General features: G+C 46.0%; 1 protein-coding gene across 2 annotated transcripts in view; it reads right to left on the reverse strand.

Annotated features, from left to right (window-relative positions):
* Positions 1-408: 408 nt before the first annotated feature.
* c5 (complement component 5) overlaps positions 409-23,250 on the reverse strand; it is a 40,670-nt gene continuing 17,828 nt past the window's right edge. The window contains exons 18-43 of one of the 2 annotated variants that reach the window (XM_080894283.1): positions 22,862-23,077; positions 22,526-22,610; positions 20,716-20,798; positions 20,469-20,608; positions 20,108-20,341; positions 19,874-19,934; positions 19,698-19,787; positions 19,414-19,626; positions 19,190-19,265; positions 18,696-18,855; positions 18,489-18,593; positions 18,219-18,390; positions 17,469-17,593; positions 16,226-16,306; positions 15,985-16,137; positions 15,849-15,911; positions 15,690-15,777; positions 14,723-14,762; positions 11,697-11,799; positions 11,546-11,620; positions 11,317-11,422; positions 10,651-10,734; positions 10,479-10,568; positions 1,507-1,599; positions 1,160-1,298; positions 409-1,081 (exon numbers count right to left, since the gene is read on the reverse strand). In XM_080894283.1, coding sequence (XP_080750409.1) covers positions 949-1,081; positions 1,160-1,298; positions 1,507-1,599; positions 10,479-10,568; positions 10,651-10,734; positions 11,317-11,422; positions 11,546-11,620; positions 11,697-11,799; positions 14,723-14,762; positions 15,690-15,777; positions 15,849-15,911; positions 15,985-16,137; positions 16,226-16,306; positions 17,469-17,593; positions 18,219-18,390; positions 18,489-18,593; positions 18,696-18,855; positions 19,190-19,265; positions 19,414-19,626; positions 19,698-19,787; positions 19,874-19,934; positions 20,108-20,341; positions 20,469-20,608; positions 20,716-20,798; positions 22,526-22,610; positions 22,862-23,077 — 3,008 coding nt within the window. In that variant the 3' untranslated portion in view covers positions 409-948. Of the gene's footprint in view, positions 1,082-1,159; positions 1,299-1,506; positions 1,600-10,478; positions 10,569-10,650; positions 10,735-11,316; positions 11,423-11,545; positions 11,621-11,696; positions 11,800-14,722; positions 14,763-15,689; positions 15,778-15,848; positions 15,912-15,984; positions 16,138-16,225; positions 16,307-17,468; positions 17,594-18,218; positions 18,391-18,488; positions 18,594-18,695; positions 18,856-19,189; positions 19,266-19,413; positions 19,627-19,697; positions 19,788-19,873; positions 19,935-20,107; positions 20,342-20,468; positions 20,609-20,715; positions 20,799-22,525; positions 22,611-22,861; positions 23,078-23,250 lie in introns of those variants that run through there. The other variant, XR_013973095.1, reaches the window with a different exon arrangement.

Consider the following 23,250-nt stretch of genomic DNA (forward strand, 5'->3'; position numbering starts at 1 on the left):
GAATCAGTTAGGTTGTAAATGAAGCTTCGGGCGTCACTGATCACGTGACTCAGGCCAAGCGAATCAAGCCTCGACACAGAGATTCTGAAGCAGTGTGTTCGTTTTTGTTACACATGCACCGGAGCTTCAAGCAAGCCATCACTACCTGTTATTGTCCTGGGATCAGCAGCTTTCTGTTAAATGTGGTTTGCTGTGTGCTTTATTACACTTTAGTGTTTGGTCTGCTGACGGAGCTGCACCTCAACCCCACCTGTGAGGAAGCCTGAGGATGAAGAGCTCAGAAGCACGAAGCAGCCAATCTGCACCTTTCTCTGATTTTTTAAATATATTTTTTTCTGATTACTGTTTATTGCGGCACAGTTGGTGTGAAGCACCCACGATGTCGTTGTACATGTACAATGACAGTAAAGGGCTATTCTATTCTATTCTATTCTATTCTATTCTATTCTATTCTATTCTAATGCTCAACTGGAGAGATGACAGCACCTACATCCACCACCACTGAGTAAATACTTGTTACTGTACTTAAGGAGCATCTTCACCTGAACATCAACAAGGACGGGATGAGTGTGTGTGTGTGTGTGTGTGTATCATGTTTACATATCTTTGTGGGGACCATCAGCCCTTATGGGGACAAAGTGCCGTCCCTGCAAGTTTGAAAGCATCTTTGAAACTCAAAGTGTGGTTTTAGTGTCAGAGTTACAGTCAGGTTATGGTCAGGCATTCAGTTTTGATGGTTAGGGTACACGACTAGGGAAAGCATTATGTCAATTAGATGTCCTCACTGAGACATGAAAACAAGTATAAGTGTTTGTTTGTTTATCAGACCTCAGAGGGCTTCTTTGACCTTTATTGAACTTTATTATTTATTCCAATCTGAAGTGACAGAAACATTCAAACTCTGAATGAAGAAAGACTCCACCCCTCAGTGTGACATCACAGTGACATTCAGCTGCAGGCCGATAACTGCACACTCACGGCAAAGTCCTCCAGCTGGAAAATGTAGTCCCTACACTCTGGAGAACTACATTCTGTCGGCCACAGCTCCAACACGGCCTCCGAGTCCAGAGGGAGGCGATACCTGCAACACGAGCACACAAGCTCAGCCTCGGCCAATCGCGAAGAGCGACAGGTGACACAGAGAGACAGGGATACTGACTTGTAGTTGTTGTCGAGCGTGACCTCTGACCCACTGGCTCCCATCAGCAGGTACTGTCTGTTGTTCTGGATGTCCATGTCGCTGCAGGTCGCCTTCTTCACCAGATCCACCACGGTCCTAGACCTCACGCCCTCAAAATCTGCAGCAGGCGAGGAAAAACCACAGAAGAAGAAGATTTCACTTCACAGTGCAAAAGTGTTAAGATGTGCTTAAAGGATCCAACGGCTGCTCCATCACTCCCACCACGGTCGGCACAGTTTCATCAAAACCAGCCGGACGCAGAGCCGATCGTGACGTTCGGGCTCTAACGCAGCTGTCTGACAGCTTTCAGAGTCCTGTCAGCTCACCTTTATCTGTGTTCTTGATGACTTCATCTACGGTGGCTGTGTAGGTCATAAAGTCGCCTTCTGCTGCTGACTTCGTCACCGTCACCTTGTACGCTGCGGCAGAAACACAGACACAGTGTGAGCAGCTTCAAACAGTCAGGCAGTGAGCTCAGATCACCGAGCTCCTGCTCTCAGAACATCGAATGTGAGTGAAGTTGGCCCCCCACCTTCTTCAAATCCAACAAAAGTGGTATCAAACGTTTGTGCTCGTTTGTGCTGAAAAATTTTCGTGTGTGCTGCTATCATTTCAAAAATATTAATAAAGTCTTGATGCGTGCTTCCATGATTGTTAGTATGGAAATTCTTATGACCATTGATCAACGACAACTAAGAAAATACACAGATTCTCGAATGGCCATGAGTCCCATTGACAGAAAGTGGGGAATGGCTGCAATCACAGCATTGAAAGATGGTGACAGATGTACCCTTGGGCCTCCCTTCTCGATTCAGAGATGGTCAGCATCCTGACAGCCCGATGGACGAAGCTGTCTCTCAGTCTGAGGGTTCTGGCCCGGAGGCTCTTCAGTGTCCTTCCTGATGGCAGCAAACTGAAGATGCTGTTGAAGGGATGAGTGGAGTCACCTGTAATGGAGAGGACCTTCCAGATGAGGCAGGTGCAGTAGATCTCCTGGGGAGGGAGGCAAGAGAGGTCCCCACAATCCTCTCGGCTGCTCTCACTACCCGTTGTCATTTTTTTCCTGCAGGACCCAGTGCAGGAGTCATACCACACAGTGATGCAGCTGGTGAGGATACGCTCAACTGTGCCTCTGTAGAAGGTGCTCATAATGGGGGTTGGATCTCTTGCTATGGGTCAGCAGAGTGAAGAGAATTATTATGTGCGTAATTATTCAGCCCCCTTTGGTCTGAGTGCAGTCAGTTGCACATAGACGTTGCCTGATGAGTGCTAATGACTAAATAGATGCACCTGTGTGTAATCTAATGTCAGTACAAATACAACTGCTCTGTGACGGCCTCAGAGGTTGTCTAAGAGAATATTGGGAGCAACAACACCATGAAGTCCAAAGAACACACCAGACAGGTCAGGGATAAAGTTACTGAGACATTTAAAGCAGGCTTAGGCTACACAAAGATTTCCCAAGCCTCGAACATCCCACGGAGCACTGTTCAAGCCATCATTCAGAAATGGAAGGAGCATGGCACAACTGTAAACCTACCAAGACAAGGCCGTCCACCTAAACTCACAGGCCGAACAAGGAGAGCGCTGATCAGAAATGCAGCCAAGAGGCCCATGGTGACTCTGGACGAGCTGCAGAGATCTACAGCTCAGGTGGGGGAATCTGTCCACAGGACAACTATTAGTCGTGCACTGCACAAAGTTGGCCTTTATGGAAGAGCGGCAAGAAGAAAGCCATTGTTAACAGAAAACCATAAGAAGTCCCGTTTGCAGTTTGCCACAAGCCATGTGGGGGACACAGCAAACATGTGGAAGAAGCTGCTCTGGTCAGATGAGACCAACATGCAAAACGCTGTGTGTGGAAACTAACCCTGCACATGACTCTGAACACACCATCCCCACTGTCAGATATGGTGGTGGCCAGAGATGGGCAGTAACGTGTTACTTGTAACGCGTTACTGTAATCTGATTACTTTTTTCAAGTAACGAGTAAAGTAAGGGATTACTATTGCAAAATCTGTAATTAGATTACCGTTACTTTCCCGTAGGAACGCTGCGTTACTGCGTTACTAAAACCAGGATTTTTTTTGCGAGAGTGTCTCACGACAGTGACGTAAGCGAGTGCAACGTTCGTGACAACAGCTGTGTGCAGATCAACAATGGATCATGTATCGAGTGCAGGAGAGAGTATGAGCGTGCAGCGTTTAAAGCGTGGAAGTACTGACCTTACTTTGAGTTTGATTCCATAAAAAGTGACAAAAGCATTAGTGTCCATCGTGCGTGGGAAGAAAACTTCTTTTTACAGCGAAAAAAACCCCTAAACTTCCAACAAGCACCGAGTAGCTACGACGTAATGCGCAACTGACCGCGGCACACCTGCACCAGGGTAAACCTCCGCCTACCGCAATGCTGCTTAATAGGTGAAAATAGAGCAACAGGACCGCTGAGTCTTTGACTTTATTTATTTTCTGCTGTGTTTTACTTGCATCTATTTGAAAGACTGAGTGTAAACACAAAAAATATTTTATTTTATGTGCTGGAATGTGCAGAAAATAGGTTTAAATGTTAAATTTCTTCCAGTCAGAGAATGTTGCAGATAATTAAATTTTTGCTTGATGCATAAAGTTAAAAGATTAAAACTAATAAAACAAGTTTTAAAAAGAGACTTTTCCATTTGATTACATTTTGTATGATGGATTATGCAGAAAAAGTAGAATTAGGCTGAGAGATCTATCGCTTTATCACCTCTTCAGGTTGTAAATTGTGTTTTTAAAAAGTAACTAAGTAATTAATTACTTTTGAATAAGTAATCAGTAAAGTAACGGGATTACTTTTTGGGGAAGTAATCAGTAATTAGTTACTGATTACTTTTTTCAAGTAACTTGACCAACACTGGTGGTGGCAGCATCATGCTCTGGGGGGGCTTCTCTTCAGCAGGGACAGGGAAGCTGGTCAGAGTTGATGGGACGATGGATGGAGCCAAATACAGGGCAATCTTGGAAGAAAACCTCTTGGAGTCTCCAGAAGACTTGAGGCTGGGGCGGAGGTTCAGCTTCCAGCAGGACAGTGACCCTAAACATAAAGCCAGGGCAACGATGGGATGGTTTAAAACAAAACTTTGCAGTTATTTATTTGTAAAAAATGTTTGGAATCATACGGTGGCCCCTAGAGACAAAGCAAGTACAAACTCCAAAACACTTGCAAACTCCAAAACACATGCAAATTCCAAAACACTTGCAAAATCCAAAACACTTGCAAACTAAAAAACACATGCAATTTCCAAAACACGTACAAATTCCAAAACACGTACAAATTCCAAAACACTTGCAAAATCCAAAACACTTGCAAAATCCAAAACACGTACAAATTCCAAAACACTTGCAAAATCCAAAACACTTGCAAAATCCAAAACACTTGCAAACTCCAAAACACATGCAATTTCCAAAACACGTACAAATTCCAAAACACGTACAAATTCCAAAACACGTACAAATTCCAAAACACTTGCAAAATCCAAAACACTTGCAAAATCCAAAACACTTGCAAAATCCAAAACACTTGCAAATTCCAAAACACAACGGAAGTGCTCCAAGACGCTAGGGGCAGTGTTGAGCTCGATTTGCAAAATAAACGGCAAGTTTGTCTGTATGGGACGGTCTAGTCTCCGTCGCGCTTCCCAGGTTGCCTAGCAACCATGATACTAACCGCTGGAAACGTGTCATACAACTTGGTTTGACAGAAATGAGGGAGAACATATTTTGTTCATTTGTTTGTTTGTTTCTACAAGAGCTTTGTGTGATTTGATAAGTATCTGAGGCTGAGACCACAGGACAGTAAAACATGATTTTTGGGCTTCATTTCTGTACTGAACAATTATTTCAAGATTAGTTAGTAAATAAGAATTAGCTGATGTTGTTCATGAGACTAAAGTCATATCACTTTGGTAATGTAAATATAATATGGCCAATATTATAGTTATTATATTAATCATTATTAGCTATTACAGCAGTGAACATGAACTCTGTGTCAAACACTGAGCTTCAGTACAGATTCAAGTTGCAGTTATTTATATGTCTTATCACCTTAAATCTTCACTCAAAGACAAGTATCTTTGACAGTGCATATATAGGTGTATCATATATAAGAGACAAATGTTGTTACTTCAGTATGTTGCCATTACTAAATTTGGCTCATTGCTTACATATATTTATAAAAAGCAAATGTACAAGCTGTGATAACTGTGTCTGATAAAATGAAGAGTAGACTGATATATGAAATATTCCTTTATTGGGTGAGAAAATCAGACCATGTCATAACTGCTTTAAGTCACACAGAATAGATATCAGAGCCTTAAACAGGCTGACGTCTGCTAAATGGGTCAAACTGGGCAGAAAGTCTACAAACACATAACATCCTTATAGAATATGATGTGACACTATAGATCAACTTAGCTCAGAATATATAAAGCATATAAACAGTTACAGCAATATGATGCAACAAACACAGCAGCTACTGATCCAAAATACTCAAAGCTTCATAGAACTGAAACAAACATTTATTTTTAGCTCCATTCTGCTGCTGATACAGACTTTAGGTTTCTGAACATTAAACTTGTTGCTGCCTTTCATAGTGTGTAACTTGAAGGCCCTGAGTACTCTGAGTACTTTCTCCCACACTGAAAACACTGGGATGATAAAATTATTTGAACATTACCTAATAAGACTGATTCAGGACAGACAGTTATGTTAAACTTTCCTAGCAGTCCTTCACAAACAGGGAACAGTCTGTCTATTCTCTCCATCTGTCAGCTGCTGCTGGCTCTTCCTCCTCCTCTTCCTCACACACTGCTGAGTTTGTCCTGGTGGATCATCAGGGGTGCAAAGCCTCACAGATGATGTGCAGCAGTGGCTCCCTCAGTCTGTCCTCACTCTGGACACTTGCAGTCGTCACACATGGAAATCAAATGTGTGATAAGCTGCAGGATTCAAACACAAGTGTAACTTATAAACACATGTTCATACTTTTATTCCACAATCAGAGAGAAAGAAACAGAGAGAGAGTGCAGGACAGACAGACAGGTGACAGTCTCAGGTGTATACACTGCTACACAACAGCACAAAAGAAGGAGGATTTAGTGTTTGTGTTATTACGAAACAAGAGGAGTTCCCAGATGGTGCAGTGGACACATGTGTGACTGCTGTGATTAAAGCATCTTTCTTTCAGCTTAACGAGTGAACCGTCAGCTGTTCAAACACACGTTAAAGTCCGTTTGGCTCGACACCACCGAACAGAGGCAGCAATATAACACAGCTCACATTAACAGTGCAGTGGATCCTGCTTGTGCTGTGATATTCAGGACTGCAAACCGAGCAGCATCACTGACTTTCAGCTTGTTGTGTTTGTGGATATATGACTGACTTTAATTATCCACAAAATCATCACAATCTCTGTAAGATTAAGATCGACTATATATATATTTTTTAAAGTAAAGGCTTTAAAACCAAGTTAATTCTGAAAGTACAGACATCACTAATGTCACATAACTTTCCCGACATGTGGCCAACAATAATGGTTTAATGTTCTTCATTAAAAAAATATTTGCGCATAAATAAGTGACATAATATTCAGTACTTACTTCTGAAAGTTTACTCTTCCTCCGCTCCGCTTCCACCGTTTTCTTGGGCCATGAAGGCTACACCGACCCATCCTTAAAATTCAGGGAAATTATGGACGCATTTGAGGGCCGCATGTAGAGCAGCCTTTGAATTGGGAAAGCCTTCTCTTGTCGCTGTGACGTAATCGGCCTTAAAATGCGGCCTTTAAGGCTGCAAACCCCAAATCCGGTCATTGGTACTTCCTGGCTTGTGTAGTTACTAGGTAACAAAAGCTCAACACTGCCCCTAGCGTCCTGGAGCACTTCCGTTGTGTTTTGGAATTTGCACGTGTTTTTTAGTTTGTACGTGTTTTGGATTTTGAAAGTGTTTTGGAGTTTGCAAGTGTTTTGGATTTTGCATGTGTTTTTTAGTTTGTACGTGTTTTGGAGTTTGCAAGTGTTTTGGATTTTGCATGTGTTTTTTAGTTTGTACGTGTTTTGGATTTTGAAAGTGTTTTGGAGTTTGCAAGTGTTTTGGATTTTGCATGTGTTTTTTAGTTTGTACGTGTTTTGGAGTTTGCAAGTGTTTTGGAGTTTGCAAGTGTTTTGGATTTTGCATGTGTTTTTTAGTTTGTACGTGTTTTGGAGTTTGTACGTGTTTTGGAGTTTGCATTTTTTTTTTTAGTTTGCAAGTGTTTTGGATTTTGCATGTGTTTTGGAGTTTGTACGTGTTTTGGAGTTTGCATGTGTTTTGGAGTTTGTACGTGTTTTGGAGTTTGCATGTGTTTTGGAGTTTGTACGTGTTTTGGAGTTTGCATGTGTTTTTTAGTTTGCAAGTGTTTTGGATTTTGCAAGTGTTTTGGAGTTTGTACGTGTTTTGGAGTTTGCAAGTGTTTTTTAGTTTGCAAGTGTTTTGGATTTTGCAAGTGTTTTGGAGTTTGTACGTGTTTTGGAGTTTGCATGTGTTTTGGAGTTTGCAAGTGTTTTGGAGTTTGTACGTGCTTTGTCTCTAGGGGCCACCGTAGAATCATGTCTGATTTTCGTTCCACTTCTCACGTGTGCACCACTTTGTGTTGGTCTTTCACGTGGAATTCCAATAAAACTGATTCATGTTTGTGGCTGTAATGTGACAAAATGTGGGAAAGTTCAAGGGGGCCGAATACTTTTGGAAGCCACTGTAACTGGCTCCTAGATTTCTTGACATGAAGACAGCAGACAGTACGGGTCGGCAGTGACACCTCCAGCCCAAGAACACTGAATACTGGGGCTCCTCAAGGATGTGTGGTGAACCGCCTTCTCTTCACTCTGCTGACCCACGACTGCACACCATCACACAGCTCCAACCTTTTCATCAAGTTGCAGACGAAACAACTGTGGTAGGTCACATCAGCAACAATGATGAGATCTACTACAGGGGTGAAGTTAACCATCTGGCAGAGTGGTGCAGCTACAACAACCTGTCCCTGAATGTGGAGAAGACCAACAGCGACTCTACTTCCTCTGCAAACTGAGAAGCGCAAGAGATTCAACCCCCATTATGAGCACCTTCTACAGAGGCACAGTTGAGCGTATCCTCACCAGCTGCATCACTGTGTGGTATGACTCCTGCACTGGGTCCTGCAGGAAAAAAATGACAACGGGTAGTGAGAGCAGCCGAGAGGATTGTGGGGACCTCTCTTGCCTCCCTCCCCAGGAGATCTACTGCACCTGCCTCATCTGGAAGGTCCTCTCCATTACAGGTGACTCCACTCATCCCTTCAACAGCATCTTCAGTTTGCTGCCATCAGGAAGGACACTGAAGAGCCTCCGGGCCAGAACCCTCAGACTGAGAGACAGCTTCGTCCATCGGGCTGTCAGGATGCTGACCATCTCTGAATCGAGAAGGGAGGCCCAAGGGTACGTCTGTCACCATCTTTCAATGCTGTGACTGCAGCCATTCCCCACTTTCTGTGAATGGGACTCATGGCCATTCGAGAATCTGTGTCTTTGATTAGTAGTCATTGATCAATGGTCATAAGAATTTCCATACTAACAATCATGGAACTAACCCCCCAGCACATTGTTCATTCAGTGGTGCTAGTTTCCTTCACTATGCAAATGTACTGTTTATAAGGTTGGAGAAACCTGCAGTCAGCTGAGACTGAAGGAGTCACCTGGATGATGACGAAACGTTTCACCCACTGAAAATATCCAGATGAACAGAATCAACCTTTGGAATTTACTTACCTGGATGATTGAGCACGCATCAAGACTTTATTAATATTTTTGAAATGATAGCAGCACACACGAAAAAGTTTCAGTACAAACGAGCACAAACGTTTGATACCACTTTTGTTGGATTTGAAGAAGGTGGGGGGCCAACTTCACTCACATCTCTACTTTCAAGATTAGGCTTCAAACTTTCCTTTTTGCTAAAGCATATAGTTAGGGCTGGACCAGGTGACCCTGAATCCTCCCTTAGTTATGCTGCGATAGACGTAGGCTGCCGGGGGATTCCCATGATCACTGGGTGATTCTTCTTCACTCACTATGTATTAACAGACCTCTCTGCATTGAATCATATCTGTTATTAACCTCTGTCTCTCTTCCACAGCATGTCTTTATCCTGTCTTCCTTCTCTCACCCCAACCAATCACAGCAGATGGCCCCGCCCCTCCCTGAGCCTGGTGCTGCCGGAGGTTTCTTCCTGTTAAAAGGGAGTTTTTCCTTCCCACTGTCGCCAAAGTGCTTTCTCATACCCACATAGCAGACAGGTCTGGCCTGAATCTGGTGTCAAGCTGGCACTGCTGACTGACTGGTGTCATGGCAGAGTGTATGTAAACCAGATGTGGGCCAGGTCTGGCAATGATGCACTATTTATGTTCCTATTTTCCTATTTTAGTTAGAAGACCCAAATGTCATGTTGCAATACTATACTGCTGTGGTAGCCAATGTTTCAAATGCAGGTTTGACAGGTTTGTGAGTGTACACTTTATCCAAAACCTAGTGAGGGTTTATTCAGGTTTACCACTGAGTGGCTGTAGGTGAGGAGGTAGAGCAGGTCCCCTACTGATCAGAAGGTTAGTGGTTCAATCCCTGGTTTCTCCAGTCTGCATGTCAAGTGTATGAATGTAATTAGGAAGCATTCAGTTTAGAGAAAGTGTGTGAATGTGGCATGTTGTATAGAGCACTTTGAGTAATCTGGGAGAGTAGAAAAGTGCATATAAGAATCAGTCCATTCACTGTGTGAACAGAGATTCGTCATGTTACTATTGTGTTCCAGCACATGTTGTTATTACATGGCTTGATTGAGGTACACATTAGGCTGACATCTGGGGCCAGAGCTGAAACTGTTCTGGGCCAGCACAGGGCCAGCAGTGTGTCTGCAACTGGCCCATGTGTGGGCCACTTCTGGCAAACCAGATCTGGGCCACCAAAGTGCGTCACTCTTCGCGGTATGCGGGCCATGTGTAAGCACATTGTGTGGGCCAGATCCAGGCCAAACCAGTTTTGCTGTGTGGGCAGGGGGTCACATGATTGTTGGGTTTTTCTCTGTATGTATTATTGTAGGGTCTACCTTACAATATAAAGCGCCTTGAGACGACTGTTGCTGTGATTTGGGGCTGTATAAATAAAGTTGAATTGAACTCTGAAGCTCCACCTGCACGGGGCTCTGGGGCGGAGCTGGGGTGTAAACGTGGCGTTTTGTTGCGTCGCTCGGCTCACCGTATTTGATGTGAGGCTGACACGTCTCGTTGGTTCGTTTGTCTAGTGTTAGCGTCACGTCCACGTCTCCTCTGTAGGTGGCGCACGCCGCTGCACAATGACATGTGAACAAACACGTTACAAAAACCTTTCACAGGTGACAGAAACCTCAGCCAATCAGACGGCCGACTACCTGTCATGCACTGACACTGTTCGCCCAGACAGAGGTGCTGTAGCTCCTGCTGCTCGTAGGAGAACTGCTTTGTGCACAAACTGCCTGAAAGAGATTAAAAATAAGACTTTATTGTTATTATTCTTCATAGCAGGAAACAAACAGGGACATGATGAATCCGATAGTTTAGGAAAAACGAGGAGCTTTTCCTCACAATGTCCACATGTTTCCTTCTCAGCTGTAAATAAGCGATGGGAACTTGAATGAACGTATTTCGAGCTTAAATGGATGGAGCGCTGAAATAACGACACGACGCTCTGCTGCCTCAAAGTTTAACTGAACACAAGACTCGAGCAGCTTTGCATGATTCTCAGTTCAAAATAATCCCTGTTTGTGTCATACTGGGACCTCAGTTCATCCTGTCTGAAACAAGCACTTTTAACACCTCTCTTTAAGCCCCTCCCTCACTAAAACCCCACTTCCTTCTGATTGGCCAGCTCTGGATGCCAACTGAATGGCAGCACTCAGTGTCTAAATTTGACGTTTGTAGCAGACGAGTTATTTTTAGAGGTGTTTCTTATGAAGGACTGTAACTGGCAGGAGGCAATAAAAACAGAACAGATACTTTTAATTTGAAAGGATTGAACTTCCATGTTTCCAAACGAGCGACGGGTTTCGGCCTCTCACCTCTGTCCTGGGGCTCGCTGACACTGAACAAGGACTTGGTGGCTCCGGTCACCTTAAACGTGGTCCTAATCCGAAAGCCCACGCACAGAAATATGTCTGAGGGAACCTGGGAGCCAGACAGGAAGTGACAACAACATGTGGAAGATTCAGTTCAATTTTATTTATATAGCACAAAATCACTGTGTGTGTGTGTGTGTGTGTGTGTGTGTGTGTGTGTGTGGTTCCTCACAGAGTCCATCTGGATGATGATGGTGTGCCCCTGGAGCTCGTAGTGGGAGATGATTGGCTGACTGGTGTCCATCAGCTGTGGAACAGCAGTCACTGTGAACACGTTCAGACTCTCTGAGCATCATCAGGCTGATCATCAGAGCTCAGCTCACCTGCTTCAGGTCCTCCAGGTACGCGTCCACACTTGTGGGCAGCTGGATCTTCATCACGGTCAGACTGGACTCGGTGAACACCTCGTTAGGAGGAGGTTTATACCTGAAACACAGGTACATGTCCTCTATGCAACATTCAGTTACTAAACACTTTCCTGCTATCGTACTTTGATGATGACGACGTGGAAAATTTGAGCGTCCGATTCGTCAGCCTGTCCTCGTTCATGCAGCGTCTACATCACAGCTAACATTGTCCTGTTTCAGAGCAGCTTCCTGTGACTGCGTCAGACACACAGAGTGGACACTTTGGCTTTAACATAAACTTACTGTTGCAGCACCAAAGTGACCTCCTGGGTCTCCTGACCCAGCGTTTTGTACTCGTGTGATTTATTCTATGGTTTCTAGTTTTGATCCCTTGCCCCTCATGTTTCTCTGTGCCCCCTCTGTTCTGTGTAAAGTCTGTGTTTCTTGGTCTGTCTTCGCATGTTTTGAGTTTCTTGTGTTTTCTGTCACTCTGTATGGTGACTTATGTTCTTATGGTTGGTCTTTTGTTTCTCCCTCGAGTCTAGTTTCTTGTGTTCCAGGATTTCGCTCTGTGTATTATTTATCATCTCTGGTCTTTTGGTTCTTTGCCTTATGGTTATGTCTCTGTGTTTCTTAGTTGCTCTGTCTCCACCCTGTCAAGCTCGCAGCTCAGTGTTATACTTCCTGTTTTACTTTGAAGGTAAATGGTAAATGGTAAATGGCCTGTATTTATATAGCGCTTTACTAGTCCCTAAGGACCCCAAAGCGCTTTACATATCCAGTCATCCACACATCCACACACTGGTGATGGCAGCTACATTGTAGCCACAGCCACCCTGGGGCGCACTGACAGAGGCGAGGCTGCCGGACACTGGGGCCACCGGGCCCTCTGACCACCACCAGTGTCTGTGTCTGATGTGAGTGTATCCTACTTTGCTTCCTTGTCTCGTCAGTTCTGATTTCTCCCAGCTGTGCCCTCCTTCTGTGTCTCATTCCCTCGTTATTCCCCAGTGTATTTAAGCCCTGTGTTTCTCTGTGCAGTGTTGGGAAGGTTACTTTTAAAATGTATTCCATTACAGAATACATGCCCCAAAATGTATTCTGTAACGTATTCCGTTACGTTACTCAATGACAGTAACGTATTCTGAATACTTTGGATTACTTAATATATTATCATGCGTTTTACAACTACGTGAATGTACTATTGCTGTGTGATTTATTACTATTACTGAAGGTCCGCGACTCCGAACTGTAGTAAAGGGACCTCTGACTAATACGGCGGGGTCCCTGTCGGCTCGTAGCCGAAAAATAGCTTTACTTTGTTGTGTGGGTCAACTTTTCTGGCGAGAGACAGAGAGAGGCATTGAAAGGCTGCTCCAACGGAACTTGTTGTTTTCGGAGGAAAACACGAACACGGTGTACAGTCGAGTCTTAATAGCTTACTTACAACTGGGCTCGTCAGGCTCTCTTCTTGGCTGCAGTGGTTATTATTATATTTACATGCTTCCAGCCAGTGTTGCCAACTCCTCAGTAAGGAAAATCGCTATTGGCTGTCCTAAAAGTCGCTAAATGATGTCATCGTCTAATTTGCATAATTGGTCATGCTAATCTAATTGTAACCTTCACTGTTGGAGAGAGAAATAACATCGTGGAAGAGACATAAAGTGAGTAAAAAACGTCCTAAATGCATTTAGAGTTTATTTAGAACTGCAAATTAAATTTTTTTTTAGCAATTATTGTTTTTTTAATGTCACAATTCCAACCCTGCTCCTTTACCCGGGCTTGGACCGGCAAGTGACCCGAAATAGGCGCTCTGGTGGAGTTACTTTGTGCGTGTGTTTATAAGTAGTTTTAAACCCTGTGATCCACAAAACAGCATAAGAGTAAAAGAGTAAAAGAAGAACTGACTGCGTTACAGCACCCGCTGCTTGTTGAGAGTAAAAGAGATACGCGCTTTCACGTCTTTTTTTAGCGACTTTTTTTAGACAAAAAGTCGCTAAGGGGTCTGAAAACTCGCTAAATATAGCGACAAAGTCGCTAAGTTGGCAACACTGCTTCCAGCTCCCGTTTTTCCTCGATGACAACTCGTACCTTTCCACTCCCCTTTTTCTCCCTCCTCGCGCTCACAGACACATAACGTGTATGGCAGTCCATTCTCCCTGCAGCACGGACTACACTGCCCATGATGCTACATTCTTTAGAGCTATGCTTGTAGCATTCTGCCTGTTAGCTTAGCACAACAACAACAACAACAACGAAAAGGCGCTCTCTCACCCAGGAAACACACAGTCGCAGAGAGAGAGAGAGCGTCGCCCTGTAACCATGGCAACCGTAACGCTGCCACCTGGAACAACAGAACGTAGCTGTCAAACAAAACCCAAACAGTCCTGACCCGCGACAACATGAAACAGGAAAGTACCGCAGTGTAATCCATTTATTTCAACAAAGTAACTGTATTCTGAATACCACCTTTTTAAACGGCAACTGTAACGGAATACAGTTACTCATATTTTGTATTTTAAATACGTAACGGCGGTACATGTATTCCGTTACTCCCCAACACTGCTCTGTGTCAGTGTCGCGTCGGCCCTCGTGCTGTGTGGCTCGCTCTGTGTTTCCCTGTGAGTTGAGTTTAGTTTAGTTTAGTTTAGTTTAGTTTAGTTTAGTTTAGTTTAGTTTGCTTTGTATGCTCGTTTTCCCGTGCCAGCAAATAAAGCTGTGATTTTGAGTTCATCCCTCGAGACGGAGTACCTGCCACGCAGCGCTTCTTGACAGATTTTTAGTTTGAGTGTCCTTATTTTCCTCTCAGCTATGGATTCTGTCACTAGTTAGGTTAGGTAACATAAACTACTGAAAGTCTGTTAACCACAACCAACCCAGTGACGTCACCCTCTGTAGTTACATGTGTGACCGCTTTTGCAGCAGGGATCCATGCTGTGAGTTAGCCGTCATGCATGCAAGCGTTTCAGTGAGCGAGCGAGACAATCATGCAGTGCTCTTACTTTACACAGGCCACCAGGGTAGGAGTTCGTAATCTTGGATCTGAGGAGGAGAAAGAAGACATTTAATCTGGTGACAGGCAGCTGCTGCTGCAGGTAAACAGCTGGAGCACTGTCTCTGTTTTGAACAGAAGTACAGAATAGAAAATAAATGAATAAACCTCACTGTAGTGAGACAGGAAGTGTAAAATCAATGAACAGAATCAACCTTTTGGGATTTACTTACCTGGATGATTGAGCATGAAGACAAAGAAGGAGGACGCGCGAAAGAGTTTAATGTTCAAAGTTTGGTTTAAAAGAGGAAAAACTCTTGGCTCTTGAGGGAGGCGGTCGCACTTTCTCCTTCTCCCTCATCTTTCCTGCTTGGCTTCTCATGTCTTTTGTATAGTCTCGCTTATTCTCTAACCCTCAGACAGTCTCCCAGACTTGTTCTCTAAAAACATAAAGAAGAATTATGGATTTGATCAACTCGTCCCTTGACGAAACTGACACCCTCCTGGGCTTGGGAGAGCCCGACTGTCCTGCGGAGACGTTTGCTGCCGGATACTCGATGGTCAGTTGCGTCGTGTGTCTGGTGACGCTCTCGATGGAGGACATTGAACGACATCGACCAATTCGGAACCACGATAACAGAGTTCTGGCTGATTGGAGCCGGCTTATCGAAGTACAAGAAGCAGCTACAGCTGTTGAAAATCCCACAAGGCTGTCCGACATGATAGACGATGGGCAGGGCTGTGAGTAAGACTGTGGTTATGGATACCATCTTGGAGAAGAACAACAGGAATTGAGAGACCTGGTGACCTGTGATGGACCAACTGTAAAATTGGAAGCAGTTTGTTCGCACTAACCAAAACAGCTACCATCTTCATCTCATGTTTTGAGTGTGGTGTGAAATCTGTTTGTGGAGTTTGAAAGTCTGCTGTGGCTGTGATCTTTCACATACACCTGTACATCCAGGTGAGATACTCACTGGTTTCAGGCATGACCACCTCAATCGTGAGGTCAAAGTTACACGTGGCCTGTGCGGACGCCACGGTCTGATAGTACACCGTCTTCATCTGCAGACAGATCGGGGAACGTTAGAGCCGATTTTGCCCACATGGCTTCAGGTGAATTAACCCACACCCACCTTCACATTGGACACGCCGCGACCATAACCTGTGGACACGGTGATGTCATCATTCTTTGTTACCTGGGAAGGAAAACAAAAAGGTTACTGTTGACCTGGAGCTGCACCTGACCTCGCTGGACTGAGCCGTTCTCACCTGGAAGGGTGAGGCCACGGGTCGACTCTGGCTCAGCTGGATTTGTCCCAGAATTCCTTTTGTTCTGTAGCGGATGCTGATGTCCTGACTGAGGGCGGCTCGAGAGACAACTCTGCTGTACTCCGTTAATGTCTCCAGAGTCAAGAAGGTGTCCTGAGGGAGGTCAAAGGTCAACAAGAAGCGCAAAAGAGGTTAACAGAGAGGGGTTTTAGGTGGCAGGCCGAGTTTGGGGTGTATTTACCTGCACAGAGTAGAAACCTTCACCGTAGTGCTGATCCTGGGTCAGCCAGGACAGGATGGGTTTCGCATATGAGATCCTCCCCTTAAAAAACAACATTGTTTTAAAATGTGAGGGGAACTACAGAAACACGCCCCCTACAGGCAGAGAGGAGAACTACAGAAACACGCCCCCTACAGGCAGAGAAGGGAACTACAGAAACACGCCCCCTACAGGCAGAGAGGAAAACTACAGAAACACGCCCCCTACAGGCAGAGAGGAGAACTACAGAAAAACGCCCCCTACAGGCAGAGGGGAACTACAGAAACACACCCCCTACAGGCAGAGAGGAGAACTACAGAAAGACGCCCCTAGAGGCAGAGAGGGGAACTACAGAAACACGCCCCCTACAGGCAGAGAGGGGAACTACAGAAACACGCCCCCTACAGGCAGAGAGGGGAACTACAGAAACACGCCCCCTACAGGCAGAGAGGGGAACTACAGAAACACGCCCCCTACAGGCAGAGAGAACTACAGAAACACGCCCCCTACAGGCAGAGAGGAGAACTACAGAAAAACGCCCCCTACAGGCAGAGGGGAGAACTACAGAAACACACCCCCTACAGGCAGACAGGAGAACTACAGAAAAACGCCCCCTACAGGCAGAGGGGAGAACTACAGAAACACACCCCCTACAGGCAGACAGGAGAACTACAGAAACACGCCCCCTACAGGCAGAGAGGAGAACTACAGAAACACACCCCCTACAGGCAGACAGGAGAACTACAGAAACACACCCCCTACAGGCAGACAGGAGAACTACAGAAACACGCCCCCTACAGGCAGACAGGAGAACTACAGAAACACGCCCCCTACAGGCAGAGAGGGGAACTACAGAAACACGCCCCCTACAGGGAGACAGGAGAACTACAGAAACACGCCCCCTACAGGCAGACAGGAGAACTACAGAAACACGCCCCCTACAGGCAGAGAGGGGAACTACAGAAACACGCCCCCTACAGGCAGAGATGGGAAGTACAGAAACAAGCCCCCTACAGGCAGAGAGGAAAACTACAGAAACACGCCCCCTACGGGCAGAGAGAACTACAGAGACACGCCCCCTACAGGCAGACAGGAAAACTACAGAAACATGCCCCCTACAGGCAGAGAGGGGAACTACAGAAACACGCCCCCTACGGGCTGAGAGCAGAACTGCGAAACTTGAGAAAAGAGGAAAAACTAAAATATCAGCAGGAAGTCACAGCACCTTAACCAGCATAGTCAGTAGGACGTACGCCGTCATCTCCACCGTCACACCGCTAGATTGGTCGGGCTTCAGCCAGTCAGATGTCACACTGGCCTCCTGCCAGTACCTGAGTACAGCAGGATTACCTGAACAAAAACACAAAAACAAGTTTAATTTCCTTAATCTTAAGCCTCTATTCTACTGACACCTACTCAGCGCGACATTTTTAGGGGTTTTCATAAACTAGTAGTACCTGTTACTTTTTAGTACCAGGTACTACTCGATCTGAAAATGTCATGTCAGCAGGCTGCATGCCACTGATTGGCCAGGCAGTGATGCCACTTGATGAGTCATGAGACTGAGAATACAACCTTAACTGTTTGAAACCCAGCAGAGTGAGAAACCTACTTACTGGACTCCACCCAGACTGACGTGGTACTCAACTTTAATGCAAAACAACCAAAACCCAGTAGAGTTGAGCTGGTGTTGGAAACGAGGCATTAGTGATGGATGGAGCATGAGCAGTGGAAGGATGAGATACACGTCAGTGACTGTTTTCTGCCTTTCTTCTTACTGATGTATTAATGCCATAAACTTTAAAATCCCGAAATCAATGTAAAGGAAAAGAAGCACACTGACTTTTGAATATTATCAGGGATTCTTTGAGTGGTTTATAAGAAATCCATCACACAATCAAACAGTAACTCAAAAAACTGCCATTCAGCAAACAGAGAGCCAATCAGAAAGAAGGAAACAAAAAAAACCACACACCTTTTTGCCGTGCCAGCTTCTCCAGGCTGCTGATGAGCTGGAAGGATATCATGCTGTTGGGGTCATGAAGGGTCAGCGCATAGGTCGCCACTGCACGTACGTAAACACTCTTCACACTGAGGGCATGCTGGGAAATGTAGGCTACGGCAGAACTAATACTGTCCTCGTGCCTCTGAAAGCAGGACGGTTTATGAGCAGCTTCTTCAGTATTTGTTTAGCGCTCAGGTAGGCTGATGTGTTGAGTGATGAGACGAGGAGGTGTGGTCTCACCTTAAGCTGCAGGATCCGGTCTCTAATCTTTGTTGCTTTGTGTAGAGCAATCAGTGTAAAGGCTGTCAGATACACTGATTGGTCCACTGCATCTGTCCCCTCAGCCTGCAGCCAATCACAATACACAAAATTAACAAAGCTCTGTCTCACCACAAGAAACATTCAAGTGAGAACAGAAGAAGAAATGGAATAAGCGGAGGCAGAGACCAAGATTCTGTTGGATTTGTAGGGGGACTCCTCAGTGAAGGACCCGTCCGGCTGCTGAGCCTTGAGCACCAGCCAGGTCAGAGACTCTGAGAGAGTCTGATGGTTCACGGAGACCACAGGTTCCGCCGCAGCCAGAGCCCTCACCACCAGGGCCGTGATCCTGACAGACAGCACAGAGGGACAGAAGTACCATGGTGTCATTCTCAGGACCAACCAGCAGATGGCACCAAAAGCACAAGGAGGAACCCGTGCAGATCCACGCGCTCACGTTTGATAAAAGCCAGTCTGGGCTGTACTACAGCAAAACATCTCACCTGAATGTGTTCATGTGTTTCTTTTATTTTAGGAAGCTATGCTGTTAAACTCAAATACTCTATTACAAGTGTGATCCTGTGAGATGGCTGACCACCCTGTCATAAAACCACAGGTCCATTCTGTCTCACCTGCAGACAGGTGAGGAGGACACTGCTCCCGAGGCTTTGATGTTTACCTACCAGGTGCTGGGCTCTCTATTCCTCCACATGCTGTAGCTCGAGTCTCCAAGTCTGAATGAACTGATGCTGACGAGGCCTACGCGCACACACACACACACACACACACACACACACACACACACACACACACACACACACACACACACACACACACACACACACACACAGTAAATGAACTGTTAACCCTCTGTGCTACCATCGGGGCCTCTTCAGTGCCTCCTCACCCTCCCTGATCTTCCTCTTCATGTTAGCTGCGCTCTTCTGGATGTCTTCTCCCAGCACGTTCCAGCTGCCTGATGCTTCCAGGTACTGAAACAGCTGGATGAGGGGGAGGAGGCCGCCGAGCTCCACCTCCGCTGATCCAACCGGCAGGCTGATGAGCTGCCGGAAGCCTTCGGGGTTGTGCCCCACTGACAGGACTTCCCCCAGCACCTCGCCTGGTACACAGAACAAACATGATTTTGTTTGACATGCAACTGTGCAGCGAGAAATGCGTTCCACTTGTTACCATTGATTGTCAGCATCCTCTCCACATCCGTGTTGGGAACCATGTTGCTCGGCACTTGGTTCTTCAGCTCCACTGTCCTCTTCTCTGAGCCTGCAGGGCCACAAACAGCCCGAGACAGACTGACATCAGCAAGCACTTTAGGTGGAGCAGAGCTTCACAGAGCAGAGCCTACGCACCATACACTCCCTGTGGGTCGAGTCTTCCTCCAGAGCTCACCTCCCGCCTCACTCCTTCAGGCTGGAAACACAACCGAGATTAGCATCATTTTACAGACAGAAGTCTGGTTTCAGTCTTTAGACTGGAAACGCTGTTAGCAGCAGGTTGGCGAGAGCGTGGCTCTGCTAATGTGATTATTAGCATTTGTGTTTCTGTTCATTTTCATACTCCTGAGACAGTCCGTCCGTACGTACCACCACTCGCAGCTTCTTCTCCACGATGTCTGCCCGACTGTAGGGTGTTTTCAGGGTGAAGGTCAGGGTGTGCTCTCCAGGTTCCAGTCCCAGCAGGGTGAAGGTCACTGGTCCCACCCCTTTTCTTGGTATCTCGTTCCATTCGCATGCTGTAGAGCGAAGCCCTGCCTGCCCAATCACAGGCTGAGACTTGAGCAGGCAGATCGCCGGGCCGACTGTCAGCGTCACGCAGTACTGAGGGTGAAGACGGACAGAACAGAAGATTCTTCATCACTGAAGCCACAGCTACCCCATCCAAACCCTACAGGGATGCATGGCAAAGGATCATGGGATATGTAGTTGGGTGGTGTGTGTTGTGTACCCTAACGTGGTCGAGCAGCTGGTTGTACACGGACCCCTTCAGCTCCAGCTGCTCTCCTCTGACCACCTGATAGGGCAGCGGGATGTCCACGCTGAGCGGCAGACGGACCGACACCTGGACGGGATCTGCCACGCACATACCTGTCGGACAAACGGGAACCATCCGACTTTACTTATCCCTGCATACTGAGGGGCAGAAAACTGAAGAGCAAGGCACGCTTAAAAAGGAATAAATGAAAGAAACTCGCCGTTCTTGAACATGCCGACGGCCTTTATCTGCCACGTGGTGAGAGAGTCCGGCAGAGTCCTGCTGACCGCCAGCCGCCCTGAACTAATGACAGGAAACACAAGGACAGTCACAACAGTCCCTAAAGACAGGGAGGCGGATCTGTAACCAGCTGTGCTGCCTGGAGCATTAAAGCTGCCATCATTGTTGGGACCATGTGTAAACCTTAGTTAAAGGAAATGAATGTCTGACTTGCCAGGCATGGATTAGCTCTCAAAGAATATTTTCAACAGAACTTCTGGGACATGTTCTGTTTGGACACAGCTTCACATTTAATGGTTTTTCTTTCATCACTGTTTACAGTGTAAATTCTCACTGAAGGCATCAAACTGAATGAAAACGTGGAATTATGAAGTAAACCCAAACATGTTTTATATCCACCCTCTGCTTCGATTCCTGCTTCGCTCACTCTTGGCCTTCTCTCCACGAGCTTCATGAGGTCGTCTCCTGAAATGGTTTCCAACAGTCTTGAAGGAGTTCAGAGATGCTGAGCGTTTGTCGGGCCTTTGCCTTCACTCTGCGCTCCATCTCATCCCAAACCAGCTCCACTGGGTTCAGGTCAGGTGACTGTGGAGGCCAGGCCTCCATCGCTCTCCTTCTTGGTCCTCACACAGCCTGGAGGTGTGTTTGGGGTCCTGTTGGAGAATAAATGATGGGACGGCATGTCGCTGCAGGATGCTGTGGTAGCCATGCTGGGTCAGTGTGCCTTCAGTTTGGAAGAAATCCCCAACAGTGTCACCATCACACCCCCTCCTCCATGCTTCACAGTGGGAACATGCACGTGGAGACCATCGTTCACCTTTTCTCCCCAAAGACACGGCAGGTGGAACCAAAGATCTCAGGTTTGGACTCATCAGACCAAAGCACAGATGGTCTGATGTCCATTTGTTGTGTTTCTTGGTCCAAACAAATCTCTTCTTGTTGCTTTATCTTAGTCGTGGTTTCTCAGCAGCTGTTTGACCATAAAGGTCTGATTCACACAGTCTCCTCTGAACATGTACAGATGTGTCTGCTACTGGAGCTCTGTGTGGCATCTGTCTGGGCCCTGATCTGAGCTGCTGCTACATGATCCCAGATGTCTTCAGTTTGTATCTACAATGTGGAAAGTAGCACCAATGAAGAAAGCCCACTAAATGAGAAGGTGTGTCCAGAGTTCTGACTGGTAGTGCAGATTCAATGCATTCAGTGCTATCACCTGTAAGACGTCCTGGTTTGAATCCACTCTCTGTGTGGAGTCGGCATGTTCTCCTCATGCCTGCTTCCTCCCACTCACATTACATTTACCGGTGATTTAAAACTGACTGTGAGTGGTTGTTTTCCTCTCTATGTTAGCCATGAAACAGACTGCTGACCTGTCTAGGGTTTACCCTGCTTCTTGCTCTATAACAGCTGGGATAGGCTCCACCCCTCTGTGACCCTGAGTTGGATAAGTGGAAAAAAGGAATGGAGCTGTCTTAGAAGAATGTTTCCTGCTGAGCTGCATCACTTTGAAAGCTCAGATTGTCATCTCAGAAGCCCCATCTTTTAGTAGTACAGACGTGTTTATGGGGGACAGCCAATCAGAAGAGCATTAGTTTGAAGGGGGTGGAGCTAAAACAGCTTGTTTCAGACAGGATGGTCTGAGGGTTGCACTGAGGCCCAGTATCAGATAAATACGCATTATTTCTAACTGTGAATCCTGCAAAGCTGCTCTGGTAGAGAACAGAACTACGGAGCTGGGACTGAGCAGAGTACTTTAATCGATTTTGTTCCTGAGGTGTGTTTGATGTCACCTGATGCGCTGCACCTCCCACATCCAGCTCTCTGGAAAGTAGCTCCGCACCAGAGAAGGAGCGAGGTCAAAGTCTGCACCCATTTCTGTACACAAACAAGAGTGCAACACACATTGACTTACACCTGCTCTGACATCATAATAAACTCTATAAACCAGTCAGAGAACAGCTGTCTGTATCAGCATACAGGAGCTGCTAACAGGTAATTCAGCTATGAAGTGAATATGTGCTGAACAGGTAGAGCAGCAGTGGATTGTAATAGCACAGAAATGAGCTCCTGCTGTTACGTTGGTATCATCAGAGTGTGATGCTGTAAACAGAAAAGTCCACACTGACCATTACGTGCAATGACGCTGCCTTGGTCGATGCTCCTCAGGAGATGCTCACAGCATTCTTGGTAGACCGTTACGCAGCGTTGACTTGCTGTCTCAGGTTGGAAGAACTTCCTGTTCTTGTGGACAAATACCTTAGCTTCATCAAGGCAGCTTGTATACGTTGGAGCACGCTTCATCCCATTTTCACAGCACACTTTGAATTTACCATATCTTGCCGCTAGACAGACAGAAGGACACCCTTTACTTTACATCCACCACTGATTTATCCCCCATCATTACAAACATGTCAGCAAAACACACAGGTGAAGGTGTGTGTGTTAAACACATATCTATCTAATAGACTCCAGTTTGTGCATGTAAATGGAGAGTCCTCTTCACACACTGAGGTTA

This window comes from Rhamphochromis sp. 'chilingali', assembly GCF_963969265.1.
Source record: "Rhamphochromis sp. 'chilingali' genome assembly, chromosome: 10".
Taxonomy (NCBI): Eukaryota; Metazoa; Chordata; class Actinopteri; order Cichliformes; family Cichlidae; genus Rhamphochromis; species Rhamphochromis sp. 'chilingali'.